We start from the raw sequence: 17,321 nt of genomic DNA on the forward strand, positions 1-17,321 counted from the left end.
AAATCTGCCATTATTAACCGGTACACCTAGTAACCTCTCTTCAATCACCAACGTCATGGGGCAAATTAAAAATTCATAAATATCACAGATCTTTGGAATTGCTCAAAGATTGGGAAAGAATATCAATTTTTTGACTTCTTAAAAGTCATAGGTTTCATCTCTTATGACTACTTCTATAGACCGATAATGGCCTCTTAGGGCAGTGGTCAGCAAACTGCGGCTCGCGAGCCACATGCTGCTCTTTGGCCCCTTGAGTGTGGCTTTTCCACAAAATACCACGTGTGGGCGGGCACGTACAGTGAGATTGAAACTTCGTGGCCCATGCACAGAAGTCGGTTTTCGGCTTTCAAAAGAATTTTCAATCGTTGTTCTGTTGATATTTGGCTCTGTTGACTAATGAGTTTGCTGACCACGGTTTAGGGCATCAGGCTGAGGAGGACTGTGAGGCCAAGTCACAACTCAGCAGGAAAGCCTGCGGGGATTGATTATGAATGTCTGCACTGGGTGTGGATGGAGACAAGTGGCAAAAGCCAAATTGTGTTTCTGCAATCCAGGGTTTACATAGTTTCTGCCTACCATGCTTGAAAGGCAATTAGAACATTGTCAGACCTGATTCCATAATTCCAATTACTCTGAACTTCAGGATACATTTATTTATTTAATCAATATACATTGATTGAACACCTTTGATGCCTTAGGCACACTCTTAGGCACTGTGGGACATTTAAACAACGAATTGGACTCAGATCCAACCCACAAAAAATTTAGTTCAAAGAAGAGAAAGATATGTGTTGTTTAGGGTATGAAGTGATAAAATGTTACAAGGATTAGATAAGGGGAGGGAAAGGAGGTCCGTCGAAGGTGAGATGTGTGAGTGTGGATGGTGGTCAGCAGGGCATGCTGGTGAGGGTGTATTAGAACGGAGCCTTGCTGTGATGTGAGTCAGACTGTTGGAATGGATAGCTGGGGAAGACTGTTTCAAACTGAGTGGCCAGAATGAGGGGAAGCACCAGAGTGGAAAGCTGAATGCTGAGGGTGACTGATGGACTGATGAGAATATGTGGCTGCTGTTTGTTCCACTTCCCCTGACAGAGTGAGCAGGTTGCCTGTTGGGCTTCATTAGATTATCCTGCTGATGTGACATCCATTTTTATAAGGGTTTTCTGGGGGCCAGGGGAAAACTTGCTCTTTGGAAAGATTATCTTTCATCACCAGGTGACGTGTGACATATAACAAATGTCTTAAAGTAAAGGAGAGTTCCCACTGGTATGTCACACTGTACTCTTTATTGTAGACCTAAGAGAACTGACAAAGGTTCCATCTGCATTTTCTTAACTATGTACAGAGTCATCAAATATTGCCAATGAAGAACATTCCACTACATGAATAGGCAAAAAATCTTTAACACACTGCTGAACTAGGAACTAGCTATGGATTTGTTGCAGATATTTGCAAAAATAGATTAAAATTGCAAATAGAAGATCCCTTCTAACATGGTCTATGTCATGTTGTACATATGCATACATATAAACATGAGGTAGGGTTTTGTTAACTGTCTTTTTTAAATACGTCAGAACTTGAAGCGATGCTTATGGCTTTACTAAAGTAAAAATAAACAGAAACCAAAAATTAAAAAAAAAATTGTTTTTCAACTACATGCAAAAAGCGATAAAGAGCCAGTCTAAGAAGCCACAAGAAATAGACTCGTCAACAAAATTAGGATGCACAGTTTAGAGTTAGGGAAAAAAAGAAGAATTTTAAATAAATAAAGCTAATATACTTGTAAAATTCAGAACGCATGTTTGAAACAGGAGACATGAACTTGAATGTTGAGGGACTTCTCAGGCCTTCATTTTACTTATTGATCTTCTAAGCAAACCTAAAACAGAGAAGGTGATTCCATGACACCAAAAGTAATGAAGTTCTAGCAAGATCCAAAGCCATAGAGGAGCCATGTGTTCATGTCTGCTCCTTCCCTCCTCTCCCCTCCCCCTCCCCTCTTCCTGCTCCTGTGTTCTTCCCTGGAGATTTTTATGGGCGGCCTTAGATCTATATTTACCCACTATATTTAGTAAGTTTGATTATGCATAGCCTAAATTCAGATCTGAGAGGATGATCTGGATTTTTGTTCACTGAAAGAACTTATAGGTTTATAGCAAAGGCTAATAAGCATCAGCTTCTCTCTCTTCTTGCTATTCAATAGGCTAACTTTGCCCTCACTGTCCTCTTCCCGAAGGCTCTGCTTGCACACCTGCCCATGAAGGCTCCTTTCTGACATTTGAGTCTCTATTAGTTAACCCCTCTTTGGAGAGGCCGCCCAGACCACTCAATGTAAAGAACTCCACCTCCCATCTCTGGCCTTGCCGCTGTCTAGCATGTCATTCCGTTTGTTTCTGCTATCCCTTTATGTAGTTCTTTTTTTGGGTAAGTTTTTATGTAATTGAAAAAGTCTTTTACATCTAGTAAATGTTAAACACAAGTAGAGCAAGGATGATAGGCCAGGTACAGAAACTCACCAGGCAGAAACCCCCGGATGCCTAGCAAGGGGCAAAACTGGGAAAACAAGAACCTTGCCCTCAAAGTAACCTATCCTCCCCTAGCATGTCACTGGTCATGTGGTTTGGACTCCTGATCTTTCCTATCGCTGGTCGGGCAGTTTAGACCCCTGACCTTTTCCTTCTTAACGATAACATCTAGGCCTCAGTTGTATTTCAGCTCCAGGCCCAGAAAAGCAGCAAAACCAGACAAGTGATGCCATGGCTGCCTCAGGACCAGCTACATTGACTAGTGACCCCCTGCCCTGGCACCAGCCAATCAGTGGAGCCCATGACCCTGAAAGAGCACACCTGAATACTGATGAATATTCTATTAAAATTCTCTCCTGAGATCTCCCCTAAGACTTCCACCTGCCAGAGAGAGACAAACAGGCTCCAGACAAGGACCCACTGTGCACTCTCCCTCCACGAAGCACAACTGTGCCATTCCCCCACAGGCACATATCCCCCAACCTCTAAGGGACCCCATGAGACTTGTAACCAGGGGAGCAATGGGCAGCGGCAGCTCGTCCTGGGCTACCCCCTGAACCTGTCTCCAAGGCCCCCTTTCTCCGAGTTCTCAGTGAGCCAAAGCAGCCCAGTCTAGGCTTTCCAGTTGCTTCTTCTGGGCCCTGCCTTGTTTCATTGTCTCAAGTCCATCATGGACCCAAAACCCTTCAGCTCAGTGCTGTGTGGACCTTCCCTCTGGATATCCCCATCTCCCATGCCCTCTTCCTTAAATACATTCAATTTTTCTTTAATCACCATCTGAGATGGCTATTTAGCCTGCTCTCCCACATTGACGTTAATCTTTTAGTAAAATTTACCCTTTTTGGTGTATAGTTCTCTGAGTTTTGACAAATGCGTGTGACCATATACTGCCACCACTGCAATTAAGATATAGAAAAATGCCATCATTGTGAAAAATGCCCTGTTCCTCTTTATAGTAATGTTTCCCCCAACCCTAGCTTTGATCTGTTTTCTGTACCAACAGTGTTGCATTTTCCAGAATGTCAAATGAATGGAATCATATAATCTGCAGGCTTTTGAGTTTGGCTTCTTTTACTCAGCATAATATATTTGAGACTCATTTGTATTATTACAGGTATCATTCCTTTTTTATATTGAAAATTATTCCATTTTCTGGATGGACCACATTTTGTTTATTCGTTCTCCAGCTGAGATACATTCTAGTTGTCCCCATATTTTAATAATTACAAATAAAGCTGCAATAAACATTCAAATATAGTTTTCATTTCCTTCGCATAAATATCTAGGAGTGGGATTGCTGGGTCATATGGTAAGTGAACATTTAACTATATAAGAAACTGTCAAAATGCTTTCCACCATGGCTGTACCATATTGCATTTCTACTGGCAATGAATGTGAATCCTGCCAGCTCTCCACCTTCACCAGCACTTGAAAATCGTCAGGATTTACTTTAGCCATTCTGCTAGGTGTGCGGTGGTATGCCATCATGGTTTTAACTTTCACCTCCCTAATGACTAATGATGTTGAGCACCTTCTCATATAATTTGCTATTATGTCTTTTTGATAAAGTATCTGGTCAAATCGTTTGCCTTCTGAAAAACTGTTTTTGTGTTATTGGGCTTTTTTGAGTGTATTATATCACTAATTCTTTTTATATTCTGGATATAGTTTTTTTGCCAAATATGTAATTTCCAAATATTTTCACCCAATTTGTGACTTATTTTTTTATTCTCTTATAATATGCCTTTCAAAGATCACAAGTTTTAATTTTGATAAAGTAAATGTATCATTTTTTTCTATTCATGAATTGTGTTTCTGGTGTCATATTTAAGAAATGTTCGTTTAACCCAAGGTCACAAAGATTTTCTTTTATGTTTTCTTCCTAAAAGAATTATATATCTTTTTAGGTTTTACATTTTAATCTCTCATCTTTTTTGAGTTAATTTTTATAGATGGTGTGAAATATGGATGAAAGCTCACTTTTCATTGCATATGGATATCCAATCATTCCAGCACCAATTTTGAAAGACTCTATTGAACTGCCTTTTCAACTTTGTTGAGAATCAAACAATATAGATGTTTGGTCTATTTGTGACCTCTGTTCCATTCCATCTGTCTACATGTCATCCTTTCACCAGTCCGTACTGCACTTCCTTGATTACGGTAGCTTTATATTAAGTCATGAAACCAGGTTGCTATTACTCTGTTTATCTTTTACAGGGGAGTCACATTTTTTAAGCATCTTCATCTGCTTAATTAAATATGTCAGTCGGACTTGCTGCTGAGAGAGAGAAAAGGGGGGAAAGAAAGGCACCTGCCCTTCACTCAACAGTCCATCCGTCCTGGCAGGGCATGGCCATTCGGGCACCTTTAACAAGCTCGCACTTTGCCCTTGTGGCCACAGTGTTCGTGCCTTCACACAAAGCAGGTGCTGGCCAAAGCCAAGCACAAAGCCTTCTCTAGGTGGTTTTATGGTAAAAACCTTGTTCTTGTAAGGTGAAGTAGAACTGGAAGTCAAGTTTATATGGTTCCTGCATTCAAAAGGTGAGTTTTCTAAAACCCTCCAGACATCTATTTTCTTTTCCAAAATCGAAATGATTCTGTTTGGAATGAACTACAAATCATTACCCATTTACCTTATTGAGAGAGTTGGAGAGCAGAGGGAAGGAAGGAAAGGGAGGAAGAAGGGAGGAAACTCACATTTATTGAGCACTAATTACTGGGACATGGTATGGGAATTCTTGCTGTCTCCCAGTGAGGTTTGCGTTGTTTATCCCATTTTATAGATGAGAAAACTGAGGCCTAGGCAAGTTAAATAGTACTAGTCTGCTCTCTCAGGACAAAACCCCTGTCCTTCCCTTTACATGGCAGGAGCATGTAACTGAGGGATGGGAGCGAGGACTCCTCCCTGGCCTCAGAATTAAAGATGAGATTCACATACTTAATTGGCAATGGATTTCAAAAATCATACCATGTGTAACAATGGCACACCCCACACAAAACTTTAGCTTTGCCTGTTTTTCCCCCGCCCCTGCCTCAAGGTCAAAATCTCATTTTCCCATCTCTGCCGAAGAATTCTTGTTTGGTTTCCTGAGTTCCCTCTTCTCTTCAAGCTTTTCAGTGCTATAGAGACATATGCTTTGAATAAAAGCCATAGGGAGACATTATAATATGCGAGACAAGTCTCCTTTTAATAAGGAAGTAAAGAGTAATCATGTCCAGTGTTTTTATTTGTGTGGTTGATTTCATGTGTGGATTTTTAATGACCTCATACTGAATAGTTGTAAAGATTGGGAGTTTTCCCAGAAACTTGTGTTGTATCTGTCTCATTGTGGCAAGTTCTTTGTGTCAGACAAACTCTGCACGCCTTCTAGAGAAGTATGTCCTGGCTTACATGACCTCAGAAAAAGTCTCAAAAATATATTTTAAATGGACTCATGTGTAACATGTAATTGGAATACTCAGTGAATGAAGGTCATAGGAGGTCATCCTTAAACCCTGCAGATCAGAAAAGCAAGTGCCAGAAGAAGAGTGACCTTGCCTGAGGTCACACAGCTCGTTCCAGCTCAGCTGAGCAAGAATTCACTGTGTGGAGCTCTCCAGGGCTCTCTGTTTTAGGGCCAGATTGTTAAATATTGAATTTTGTTTCATACCACATAACATATTCAACACGGTATCAGGAACAAAGTCTCCTCGGAGAGGAAGAGTAGAGGCTTGTTCCACTCTGAGGAAAGATGGAAGTATTCTGACCCTCTTTACCTGGTCATGTGGTCAATTGAGACTTTGTATGCATAGGTGTGAAAGGGATGAAAACATTTCTTACCTGAAGAAAGGGTTCTTTAAATCGAGGATGTTCCCAGATCTGAAGCCCGTCTGGTTTACCAGTGCCACGATCTGAATGTCATAGCTCTGTCTGTATGGCAAAACCAAGCAAATATACACATATCATCTCCCAAGGCTGTTTAGCTACTCACATCCATTTAGAGCATCTTCTACACATACCTACTTCATGAGGGTTTTAAGTGTACAGATTAATCTTATACACGTCCAAGTGTATTTATGTATTTATTTAGATGCTATTAATGTTAGTGGATGCAATTAAAGTCTTTATTTGTTAGAAGACTTTAATAGCTATAATTTCTTGATCTAAAAATTATAAAGGTAATGGTATTCTTAATGGTCAAAATGATTTTTTTTTTTGACACACACACACACACACACAAAAAGGCTTTAGCAACATCAATAACAGAAATGGCTTTAAGTAACAGATACACTTTACGGGTCACCATTGTACCAATACAATCTTAATCATGAAAGGATTGCCTAAATTAAAATAGCAACCTCATGTAAAACAGCTAACAAATGTGATTGGTTTTAAGAGGCCTCAGATGAAGGCTCATACAATTATAGTAAGAGGAAGTGGCTGATAAAAACAAGTAATAAGACATTCTTGATGATTAACCTTGAAGGGACCTGTTTATAGGATTTTTATTAGTAATTCCCAAGAATATATGTATTTCTTCTGATTATGTGTTAAGTATTCACTATAGAAAAAATGAGAAAATAAGAAAAAAACAGAAATAAAATAACCCATAATGCCACTAGATGAAAATTCAGTTAACATTACAGAGTATTTCACTTCTGTTTTTTCTTGTATGTATTTATAGATATAAATTTTTACCAAAATGATGCTTAAAAAGACCTTCACACCTCTTATTTTACTTAACATTAGCAAGTGGTTATTCTGTAATTCTTGAAAATGTGTTTCTCAATAGCATAATGTGCATATAGCATGATTTATTTAATAATTCCCCATTGCTAAATATTTATATTTTTATAATAAGGTATTACTCATAGTAACACAAATCTAGTTTTATGACAGAAATTCTGCTGCACAGGACATTCTTGCAATACATCTCTGTTTCCTATCTATGACTATTTGCTTGGAATAAACTCCTAGATGTACACTTACCAGGCTAAAGCACATATATGTATTTAAGGTTCCCAATACCTACTGTTAGGATGCCTTCAATTACTTCCTCACTGACAAAGTATGGCAGTGTTAATTTCATTACACCTTTTCCAATTCTTAATATTTAAATGTTTGGGGGTAAAATATTATTCATTATTTAATTCAAATTTCCTTAATTACGAGGTTTCCTTTTTCAAGTCCAGAAATTAGTGAGTGATATAAATTCTTCCACCCCCACTCCCACCTTGTCATTGCCAATAGTGACGTGAGTAGGCTGAAATATAATGTCAGATCCTGTGTGACCAGTACCTCAACTTTTAGATTTTATTGGGGCCAAACAAAATAAGAGGAAAACATAGCCATACATTTTTGCAAAAAATCAATTATGTCCTTTGCTCCTGTTTCGATTTATCTAGTTGACTCAGCACTTCTTTAAGATGTTTCAGCCAGGAAGTCTACAGTTAGTAGTTCCCTACTGTGATACTTGTTGGCAGATTTGAGGTGAACCAGACATTGGGACAACGAGCTCCTTAGGAGAGGCGCAACCCTTGCTGGAATCACAGAAAGGCTGAGAGGTCAGCCCAGTAAAGAACTCAGGGAGGGCCCTGGCTGGTGTGGTCCAGTTGGTTGGGCATCATCTTGTGCACTTGCCGGTTAGATTCTGGTCAGGGCACATGCCTCTTGATGCCTGGTAGGTGGCGTGCAGGAGGCAGCCAATCAATGCTTTTCTCTCTCTCTCTCTTTCTCTCTCTCTCTCCCCACCCCCTTTCCTCTCTCTTTCTCTTAAAAAAAAATTCAGTAAAAAAAATCTAAAAAAAAAAAATAAAGAAAGAAAGAAAGAAAGAAAGAAAGAAAGAAAGAAAGAAAGAAAGAAAGAAAGCAAGCAAGCAAGCAAGCAAGCAAGCAAGCAGTCAGGGAGGGACACACCTATACATTTTGCCAAATGAAAGATGCCTCCTTAACAATATTTGAAGTAATTAATATAGAACTCTGAGGTATGTGCAAATGTGTATGCTTATGGATGCACATGGGAGTCAGATTCGTCACAACTAAGAACTGAATGGTTCCTGTTGTGGTTGGGAAAAACAGTCAGTACAGTTTTGCCATAGGGTCTTTAGCAAGGCTCTTTTCAGACACCAGGTATGATCCTTTACAGTCCTTTTCAGTCACACTGTCCTTTACTGTCACTTTTCACAGCCCACTCTTCTTCCTTACCCACGATCTAAGTCCCACCTTCCCTAACAGAAGAAAAAGAAAGCTTCAGGTCACCTCATGGCATGCCATGGCTCAGTTTGGTCAGTGAAAGCTGAGATTTGTCCTCAAAACCCTTTGATGAGTGTGTGTGTGTGTGTTGGCGGGGGTGTGTGGGGGGAGGGGAGATGGTGGTGGTGGTTAGGGTGTGAGCAGGGGGATGGTTAGGTTCACTGATTTAATAGTGATTAACTAACCAAGGGAAATGTGACCTCACCTAAAATTTTAGGAAAATAATGCACTTTTCTATCCCAGGAGTAGTGTTATGCTAGTGCATAACTCCTACCCAGGAGGTCAAGTGCAAACCCCAAAATTAATGTGCGATAATTAAATAACCAGTAACGGATAATCTTCTAAAACTATCCTTAAATAGGGCCTTAAATAATTATCAGTTCTTTTGAACCTGTTATTTGGCAATGTGTATTAAAAACAAACAAATAAAATATCCTAGTTCTTTGCCATTTTATTTTTATTTATTTATTTATTTTTAAATTATTTACTCTCTGGCTCCTTTTTTTTTTTTTAATATATTTTATTGATTTTTTACAGAGAGGAAGGGAGAGGGATAGAGAGCTAGAAACATCGATGAGAGAGAAACATCGACCAGCCGCATCCTGCACACCCCCTACTGGGGATGTGCCCACAACCAATGTACATGCCGTTGACCAGAATCGAACCTGGGACCCTTCAGTCCGCAGGCCGACGCTCTATCCACTGAGCCAAACCGGTTTCGGGAGTTCTTTGCCATTTTAAATCTTACAAAGACAGCTCTGGCCAGGTGGCTCAGTTGGGTGGAGCTTGTCCCATACAACAAAAGGATGTGGGTTCAAATCCTGGGTCAGAACACATGGTACTTAGGTTTTGGGTTTGATTGGTGGTCGGGGAGTGTATGGGAGGCAACTAATCGATGTTTCTCTCTCACATTGACCTCTCTCTCTCTCTATCTCCTCCCTCCCTCCCTTCCTCTCTCTCTAAAAGCAATAAAAATATATCCTCAGGTGAGGATTAAAAATACATATAGTATATGTAAATCTTATAGAGACAGAGCAAGTGACATAAGTGGGGATATAACTTAGTTCAAGGTTTGAATACAAAAAATCATCACTTTATATACCAATATTTCTTTTGTAATATTCAACAAGAATTAAAAACTTGGGAACATAAGTGGAAGATGCCTCTTCTGGAAAATGTGGTAATTAATGATAATTTCATCTTAGAGAAAACAGAAGGTGCAAGAGTGAGACAGCATAGGGCTGACCATCAAAGAAGAACGGGAAGGAGAAATAGACGTTGTGGGACGTGTCGAGGGAAAATGGCCCAAGTCACTTGTGGAGTTCCTGATAAAGGAAAGAAGGAGCACCTTCAGCGGCATGCATGGACTCTACATCAGTGTTCTTCAAAGGGGCTTGAGTGTGCCCCTGAGAGGATATAGAACAACACACTGGGGCGTGGAAGAAAATATTGGACAGTTATTTTTAATTTTTCCAGTTGGTTGTTATTGTGAATTGAATTGTGTCCTGCCAAAATATATGCTCATGTCCTAACCCCTATTGCCTGTGAATAGGGTCTAATTTGGAAATAGGATCTTTGCACCTGTAACGAAGTTTAAATGAGGTCATACTGGATTAGGATGTGCCCCAAATACAATGACTGGTGTCCCCATAAGAGGAGAGCCCTGGCCAGTGTGGCTCAGTTGGTTTGCATTTGTCTGGTGCACCAAAGGGTTGCCAGTTTGATCCCCAGTCAGGGCACATACCCGAGTTGTGGGCTGGATCTCTGGTGGGAGACGAGCGGGAGACAGCCATTCGATGGTTTGCTCTCACATCAACGTTTTGTTCTCTCTCCCTCTCCTTACTCTCTCTCAAAGAATCAATAAAAATCTTAAAAAAAAAGAAGAGGAGGAGAGAACACATAAAGGTACACACAGGAAAGAAGGCCAGGTAAAGACAGGCAGAGACTGGAATGATGCAGCTACAAGGAACAGCAAGGGTTGCTGGGCTCTACCAGAAGCTGAAAATCACAGAAAACCTTCTTGCCCGGAGCCTCCAGAGGCAGCATGGCCGTGCTGACATTCTGATTGCAGACTTCCAGGCTCCAGAAGTGCAAGAAAATAAATTCCTGTTGTTTTAAGCCAACTAGTTTGTAGTAATTTGTCCCACCAGCCCTAGGAAACTAAGGCAATTGTTTACCAAATACACGTTGAACACTAGTGAGTTTACTGGGTGGATGCAGGATTCTAATCACCAGCTAGGAGTTAAGCTGTCGATCATGTTCACACAGTTTCTCAGGTTCTGCAAAAGTAAGATTCTGTTTGTACCTTAAATAATATGGTTTAACATTACTAAGTATAATACTAATCATGTGCTGGGAGATTCTCAGTAACATTAGAACAAAGAAATGTCACTTAACCCTTTGCACTCGCTTGCTTTTTTCTCAAGCTACTACCGATGCTAACCGTGTCGAGTCACATTCGACATCCGAGTGCAAAAGGTTAAAACTACACCAGCACACACTACTACTTCAGAGTGCCTTACTGTGCACAATAATTCCTTCGGATGCAGCTGTCCAAATATACAGCTATCTTAGGTGCAGTCCAAGGTAGACCATTCAGAGCGGCACTTGAAGCCTTCAAAAGCTTTAATAGTTTGATCAGCATTTCTTTTAATTCTGTAAATCACAAAGTTTGCCAAACTCTCTGCAAACCAAATCCCCTGGCAAACCTGGGTACAGAGTCCATCATAGGGATCTCAAACCCATAAAGTATGTTTCAAAACATTCTGGCACAGGATAGGTGGCTGAGTTAGACCCAACAATCAGCCTGTATTTAATTTTCAGTTCATTCTTTTTATTTCTGGTTTTGTATATCTTATATACATTATATGAGTTTCTATATGTGTGTATATAGAGACATGTTTATGCATGTGTATATTAGTATATATATCCACCTATATAGAGAGCTTAGGTTGGTGCTATTATTATTATTGTAGAACATATACATAATTAAAAGAGAAATACTAGTATACTTGGGAAGCACATACATGAAGTGTTTTTACTCATAGGTCCACATGATTAAAAAATGTTGGAGACCATATCTGTAAACTTTAGGGATATAAATTTCATAAAGTTCATAAAAACATAAGTTCTACTTTATTGTCCAGAGCAATAAAATGAGTGACAACTCAAGAATGATGGCAGTCTGTCAAAAATAAAATGCTAACAATACAATCACAAATCGGGGAGGAGGAAGAGAAAAGGTCAGTCATTGTCACACCTGTGTGGTTGCAGAGGGAGTTCTCCCAGGAGGTCAGAGTTTAAAAGATTATTTGACAATAAGTGAGGGGAGATCCTATCCAAGGCAGAACAAAGACATAGCACCTTACTGGGAAAATAGTGTGAAAACACAGACATTCAGAAAGTGCTGAGGTCTCTAGAAATACCGGAGAAAAACTATCATTATAAAACAAAAAAAAATCTGATGAGATACAATGAGAGTAAGAAAGAGAATAAGGGAAGAGGAAGTGGATACAACTAAGACATACTGTGGACCTACTAAGTGTTAATTACTATTTTCTCTCCTTCAGTATTTGCAAAAGCCTAGTGAGATAATTATTATAAATTCTACATTACAGATGATGAGGTCAGGAAACTGGGGTGCTAGTACTAAAGAAACTAGACAGAACCAGGACACATGAGACCCCCAAACCTGGCCTCATTCACTACACAAGGCAACTGGTCTAGTGAGATAAAGATCTTCCTCCCACCCTCCTTCCCTTTCTTCCTCCTGCAAAGCAGTGTATGCCCGGCTCATTTTAGGGTCTCCTTTCAATTGCACCAGACTAAGTTCTTAATAAGAAAGGGATCATCTGCTTCTCAGTCCTTCATTCAGGTGTTCACTCCACAATATTGCAGTCTCTGGAATGTAATAAGTGAAGAGGGATACACTACAGAGTTAAGAATCAGGCCCCTTTTTTTGGGAAGCTCACAGATAGGCAAATAACAGCAAGCAACAGTGGTGCAACAGCAAGGGATGGAGAACTGTGGGAGCCCTGGGAGTCATGAGGCAAGTGTGCGAGGTAAATGGTTTGCTTTCTTCTTACCTATTAGGGAAACAAAGGAGAAAAGGGTAGACAAATATGACTGATAATGCAACCCAAGATATGTCAGAACAAGTAATGAAAGAATAAGATGACTTAAAATTACTTACCTAATTATACCCTAAGGTACCTTAAAAACATAAATATTTGAAAGCAAAAGATTGTTAATACTGATTTGCACAAAGCAGGAAAGGCCAAGTCCAAAACTCAAGGCAGATGTTGGCTGCTGCTACTGAGCACTTTTTTTTTTTTAATAACTGGTCATTAAACAGATGGTTTATAAGGATTTTGGAAGAAAGTGGTAACTTCCATGATGAACATGGCACAAATCAGCATTTCCCACTTTTCCTCCTGGAAGCTACCCAAAAGCAAGGAGAAGAGAAAGATACTACAGACCGCAGACTTCATTTTCTGTAAAATCAGGAGAAAGATATAATCTGCTGTCTCCAACGTATGTGCAAGGCCTGTAAACGCACTTGCAATTGGTTGTAAGCCACATGAAACAAAAAATACAGAAATGTAAAGAAGGGCAGGAGAGCTCAGGGACAGCACATCGCAGAAAATGCTTGCAATAGCAAACTCCCTGACAGCAAAGAGCATTTTCTGAAATGCAAAAGCTTAATTCCTCCTTTAAAAGCTTGTGGCAAAGGGGGTCAAAAAAAGGAAGCATGTTCTGAAGTTTGCCCTTGACTGCACGCACCCTGTAGAAGATGGACTCATGGAAGCTGCTATTTTGAGCAGTTTCTTCAGGAGAGAATCAAAGTGAATGAAAAAGCTGGGAATAAAGGCAGAGAGGTCATAACTACTGAAAGAAGCAAGAGCAAGATCACAGTAACTTCTGAGGTGCCTATTTCCAAAAGGTATTTGAAATTTCTCACCAAAAAATATTTGCAGAAGAATAATCTCCATGACTGGTTGTACACAGTTGCTAACAGCAAAGATAGTTACGGGTTGCGTTACTTCCAGATTAACTAGGATGAAGAAGAGGAAGATGATGATTAAAACTCACTCATCTGACACATTTTGTATGAGTTCTTGAATAAAACTTGAGAACCAAAAAGAAAAAGCTTTATTCCTTATTTGTAATATCTTACGCAGGAATTGGGGTAAGAAGACTTTGGCAGAAGTGCTCTTAGAACTAAACATGTGGAACGATCTAAAGACTCACAGAGGAGCCATATTTGCAGGAAGCAGAATGACTCTGTGGCAGCAGAGAACGAGAGAGTATGAGTGAGAAAGACAGATAGCATGAAGACAATCACATCTTTCTCAACCACAGGAACTTCTTTCTTGTAAATTGTTGTTTAGAAGTGTCCTTTTAATTGGATGATGAACAACCATAACATTAATACAAAGATATTATTAGAAAACAAGTAGAAAAAGAGCAGTGAAATTTACTAACAGATGTAAAACACACATCAGGTAAATGATGTCTTGGCACAAATAAAATATGTGAGCAAATATTTTCTTATGAATTTTTAAAACCACATTTAAGCCCTCACTCAATGTAGGAAGCAATAATAACCTTTATGGAAGAAGATCATGACACGGAAATGCAAAAACTCAACAAAGAGAAGGAACTATTTCAAAGTGCTGATATGGAAATATCTTTGAGACGTACTATTGAGAAAATGAAGATATATAAAACAGATATAGAATGTTACCATTGAGGTGTAAAAGCAGGGAAAATAAGTTTCACTAAAAACTAATAAGAACTTCATCCAATTAGCTTTATTTCCCTTTTTGGCAGGGTTATTGGACTGGGCTATGAGGGTGGAACTAGAGATTAAGCTTATCCTGAGATCACATTCAACAAAAGTCAGATCATCTTTCTTTCTGGAATGGATGGAGGATGTGGGCTGGACCTGAGTTCAGGTGGATGGATTTCGAGCTACTTCTATAACCAAATTCAAAGGGTGCAGACTGGGCTATTCAAATTTTGAAGAAAGAATACATCCTTGGCCTCATTCTGCTTAATCATTTTTGAATAAAAATTTGCCTATTAAATTTGCAAATCACACAAAAGAATTTTAAAAGTAAATAAAATAATCCATTGGCTCTAGTAAGGAACTAAAAATAGCATGGTAAATGCATGGGTGGAATAAATATAAGAAATTGAGCCCTAGCTGGTCTGGCCCAGTGGATAGAGTGCTGGCCTGGCTCAGTGGATAGAGCACTGGCCTGTGGACTGAAGGGTCCGGGGTTTAATTCCAGCCAAGGACACATGCCTGGGTTGCGGGGGCTGTGCAGGAGGCAGCCGATCAATGATTCTCTCTCATCATTGATGTTTCTATCTCTCTCTCCCTCTCCCTTCCTCTCTTAAATCAATAAAGAAATATATAAAAAATACATATATAAGAAATTGAACCAAAGCTGACAAAAATCAGCTGTACACTAATATAACTTAAAATTAGATCATGTAAAAATAATTTTTGTTTTAATTGACTAAATACTCAATTAAAATGGCCCTAAACTTAATTTAAACTTTAATTACATTATTATAAGTACAGTACTCAAATGGCAGTGTTTGCTGTCACTCTGTACCCAGCACTTATCAGAACACATATGCTGTCCTGTATTTAGTTTTAGTGAAATATTTTAAAGCAGACAATGATAACCTGGGTATTTCCAGAGGAGTGGACTTAGAATTTCAGACTATTTCAGTCACTCTTATAGAAGGAAGGAGTCAAGGATGTGAGCTTGAAGATAGAGATGGAAAGGATATTTCATAAAACTCTCCAAATATTTGAACAACTGCCATTGGAAGGTTGGAATAGACCATTTTCTAAAAATTCAGAGACATAACTAAGATCAATTAGTAGAATTTATAGGAAGTAAGATATAGGATCAACAGTAAGAATAATTTTGTAATAATTAGAGATATCTAAAGTTTAAGACATCAATAGCCTAAGACTGTATGAAAAGTTACCTAACCTTATCAATAAATGCAAACCAAAACAACAAGATGCAACTTAAAAAATTATTTTTGTGGCTATTAGATTAGCAAAAACCATAGAGAATGACAACATTCAGTCTAGGGAAACATGTGGAGAAATGAGCAGGCTTAGCCATTGCTGGTGAGAGCGGCAATTGGTAGTATTTACCAGACTGTAACATGTATGTACTTGTTAATCCAGTATTTCCATTTCTAGGCATCTCATTTAGAAATATTCATGGGCAAGCTATATGTTCAAGTATATTTAGTGCAAACCTTTTCGCAATAGCAAAGAAAGAAAGAAAGCTAAATATCAATCATGGAATGAAGAATAACATTATGGTATATCCATGCCCCAGACTATTATCTTACATAATAAAAAGGTAATATTTAAATTACCATCACTCCGCTACGCCCATGATTGGGCCAGCGGGTGACACAGGGGGCGGGACTCGGGGTGGCTGGGGTGGTGATTGGGCCGGCAGGACGCTGAGCTTCGGCACAGACAGGCCTCTGGGGCAGCGAGCCCAGCCAGCGTTTTGGAGGTTTGGAGGCAGCGGGCGGTGGGCGGGGCGGCGGGGCTCCCTGGGGAGGAGTCTGGCGGCAGTTGGGCCGCAGGAGCACGTGGCGGCGGCCCCAGCCTTCCTGGGCGGGAGGCAAAGGCCAGACCCCGGCCTGGGCTCCTGCTGCAGGAGGACCACGCCCCCGCCCCGCCTCGCCCTAGGGGCCCAGGGACTTCGGAGCTGCCGACCAGTGGACAGACAGCTTACACGTGTATGATTAAATCATGCTCTGGGCTTCTAGTGCATCTATGAAAAGAACAAAGCAAATCCATCTGTATAAATTCGGGACTTAGTACTAAGGGAAATCTTAAGTTTCAGACTGCTAGTGAAATCTCCTTATAAAACAACAACAACCAATCCACAAGAATGTTCCTTGTTGGCACACACACAGAAAACCACCTGAAGGACATAGATAACGGGTCACATCTGGAGAGTGGGGCAAATGGTGGGAGCGTAGGGGGGCCCGAGACACTTTTGTAGTTTTGAATTCACATATGAGCATGTTAGGTTTTTGTAAGTAAAGAAATAAAGAGCCCCATCAGTGTGGCTCAGTGGTTGAGCATCTATCTATGAACGAGGAGGTCACAGTTCAATTCCCAGTCCAGGCACATGCCAGGGTTGCAGGCTCGATCCCCAGTGTGGGGCATGCAGGAGGCAGCTGGTCAATGGTTTTCTCTCACCATTTATGTTTCTATTTCTCTCCCCCTCTCCTTTCCTCTCTGAAATCAACAACCATGTATTTTAATAAATAAATAAAGACTGTTAAAAATGAAAGGGTTGATTTGGGAGATGGTGAGCTCTCTGCCCCTGGACTGCTCAAGCACAGGCCCAAGGAAGCGGGGTTGGTAGGGAGGGAAGACAGTTGAATGAGATGACCTTTGAGTGCCCTTAATATCCTGAGAGTCCTTGACCCAGTCTGTCACTTCTCTCTCCTCTAATGCACCCAGGAGAAGCTCCAACAAGGCAAAAAGAAAAGAGAGT

The 17,321-nt window shown here is 40.0% G+C and overlaps 1 protein-coding gene across 2 annotated transcripts in view; it reads right to left on the minus strand.

The window, feature by feature from the left end:
- LOC307111330 (histone-arginine methyltransferase CARM1-like) overlaps positions 1-17,321 on the minus strand; it is a 223,134-nt gene that overhangs the window by 5,829 nt on the left and 199,984 nt on the right. The window contains exons 12-13 of one of the 2 annotated variants that reach the window (XM_079791137.1): positions 6,349-6,438; positions 264-1,879 (exon numbers count right to left, since the gene is read on the minus strand). In XM_079791137.1, coding sequence (XP_079647263.1) covers positions 1,870-1,879; positions 6,349-6,438 — 100 coding nt within the window. In that variant the 3' untranslated portion in view covers positions 264-1,869. Of the gene's footprint in view, positions 1-263; positions 1,880-6,348; positions 6,439-17,321 lie in introns of those variants that run through there. The other variant, XM_079791136.1, reaches the window with a different exon arrangement.

The sequence above is a fragment of the Cnephaeus nilssonii genome, assembly GCF_951640355.1.
Source record: "Cnephaeus nilssonii genome assembly, chromosome: 14".
NCBI lineage: Eukaryota > Metazoa > Chordata > Mammalia > Chiroptera > Vespertilionidae > Cnephaeus > Cnephaeus nilssonii.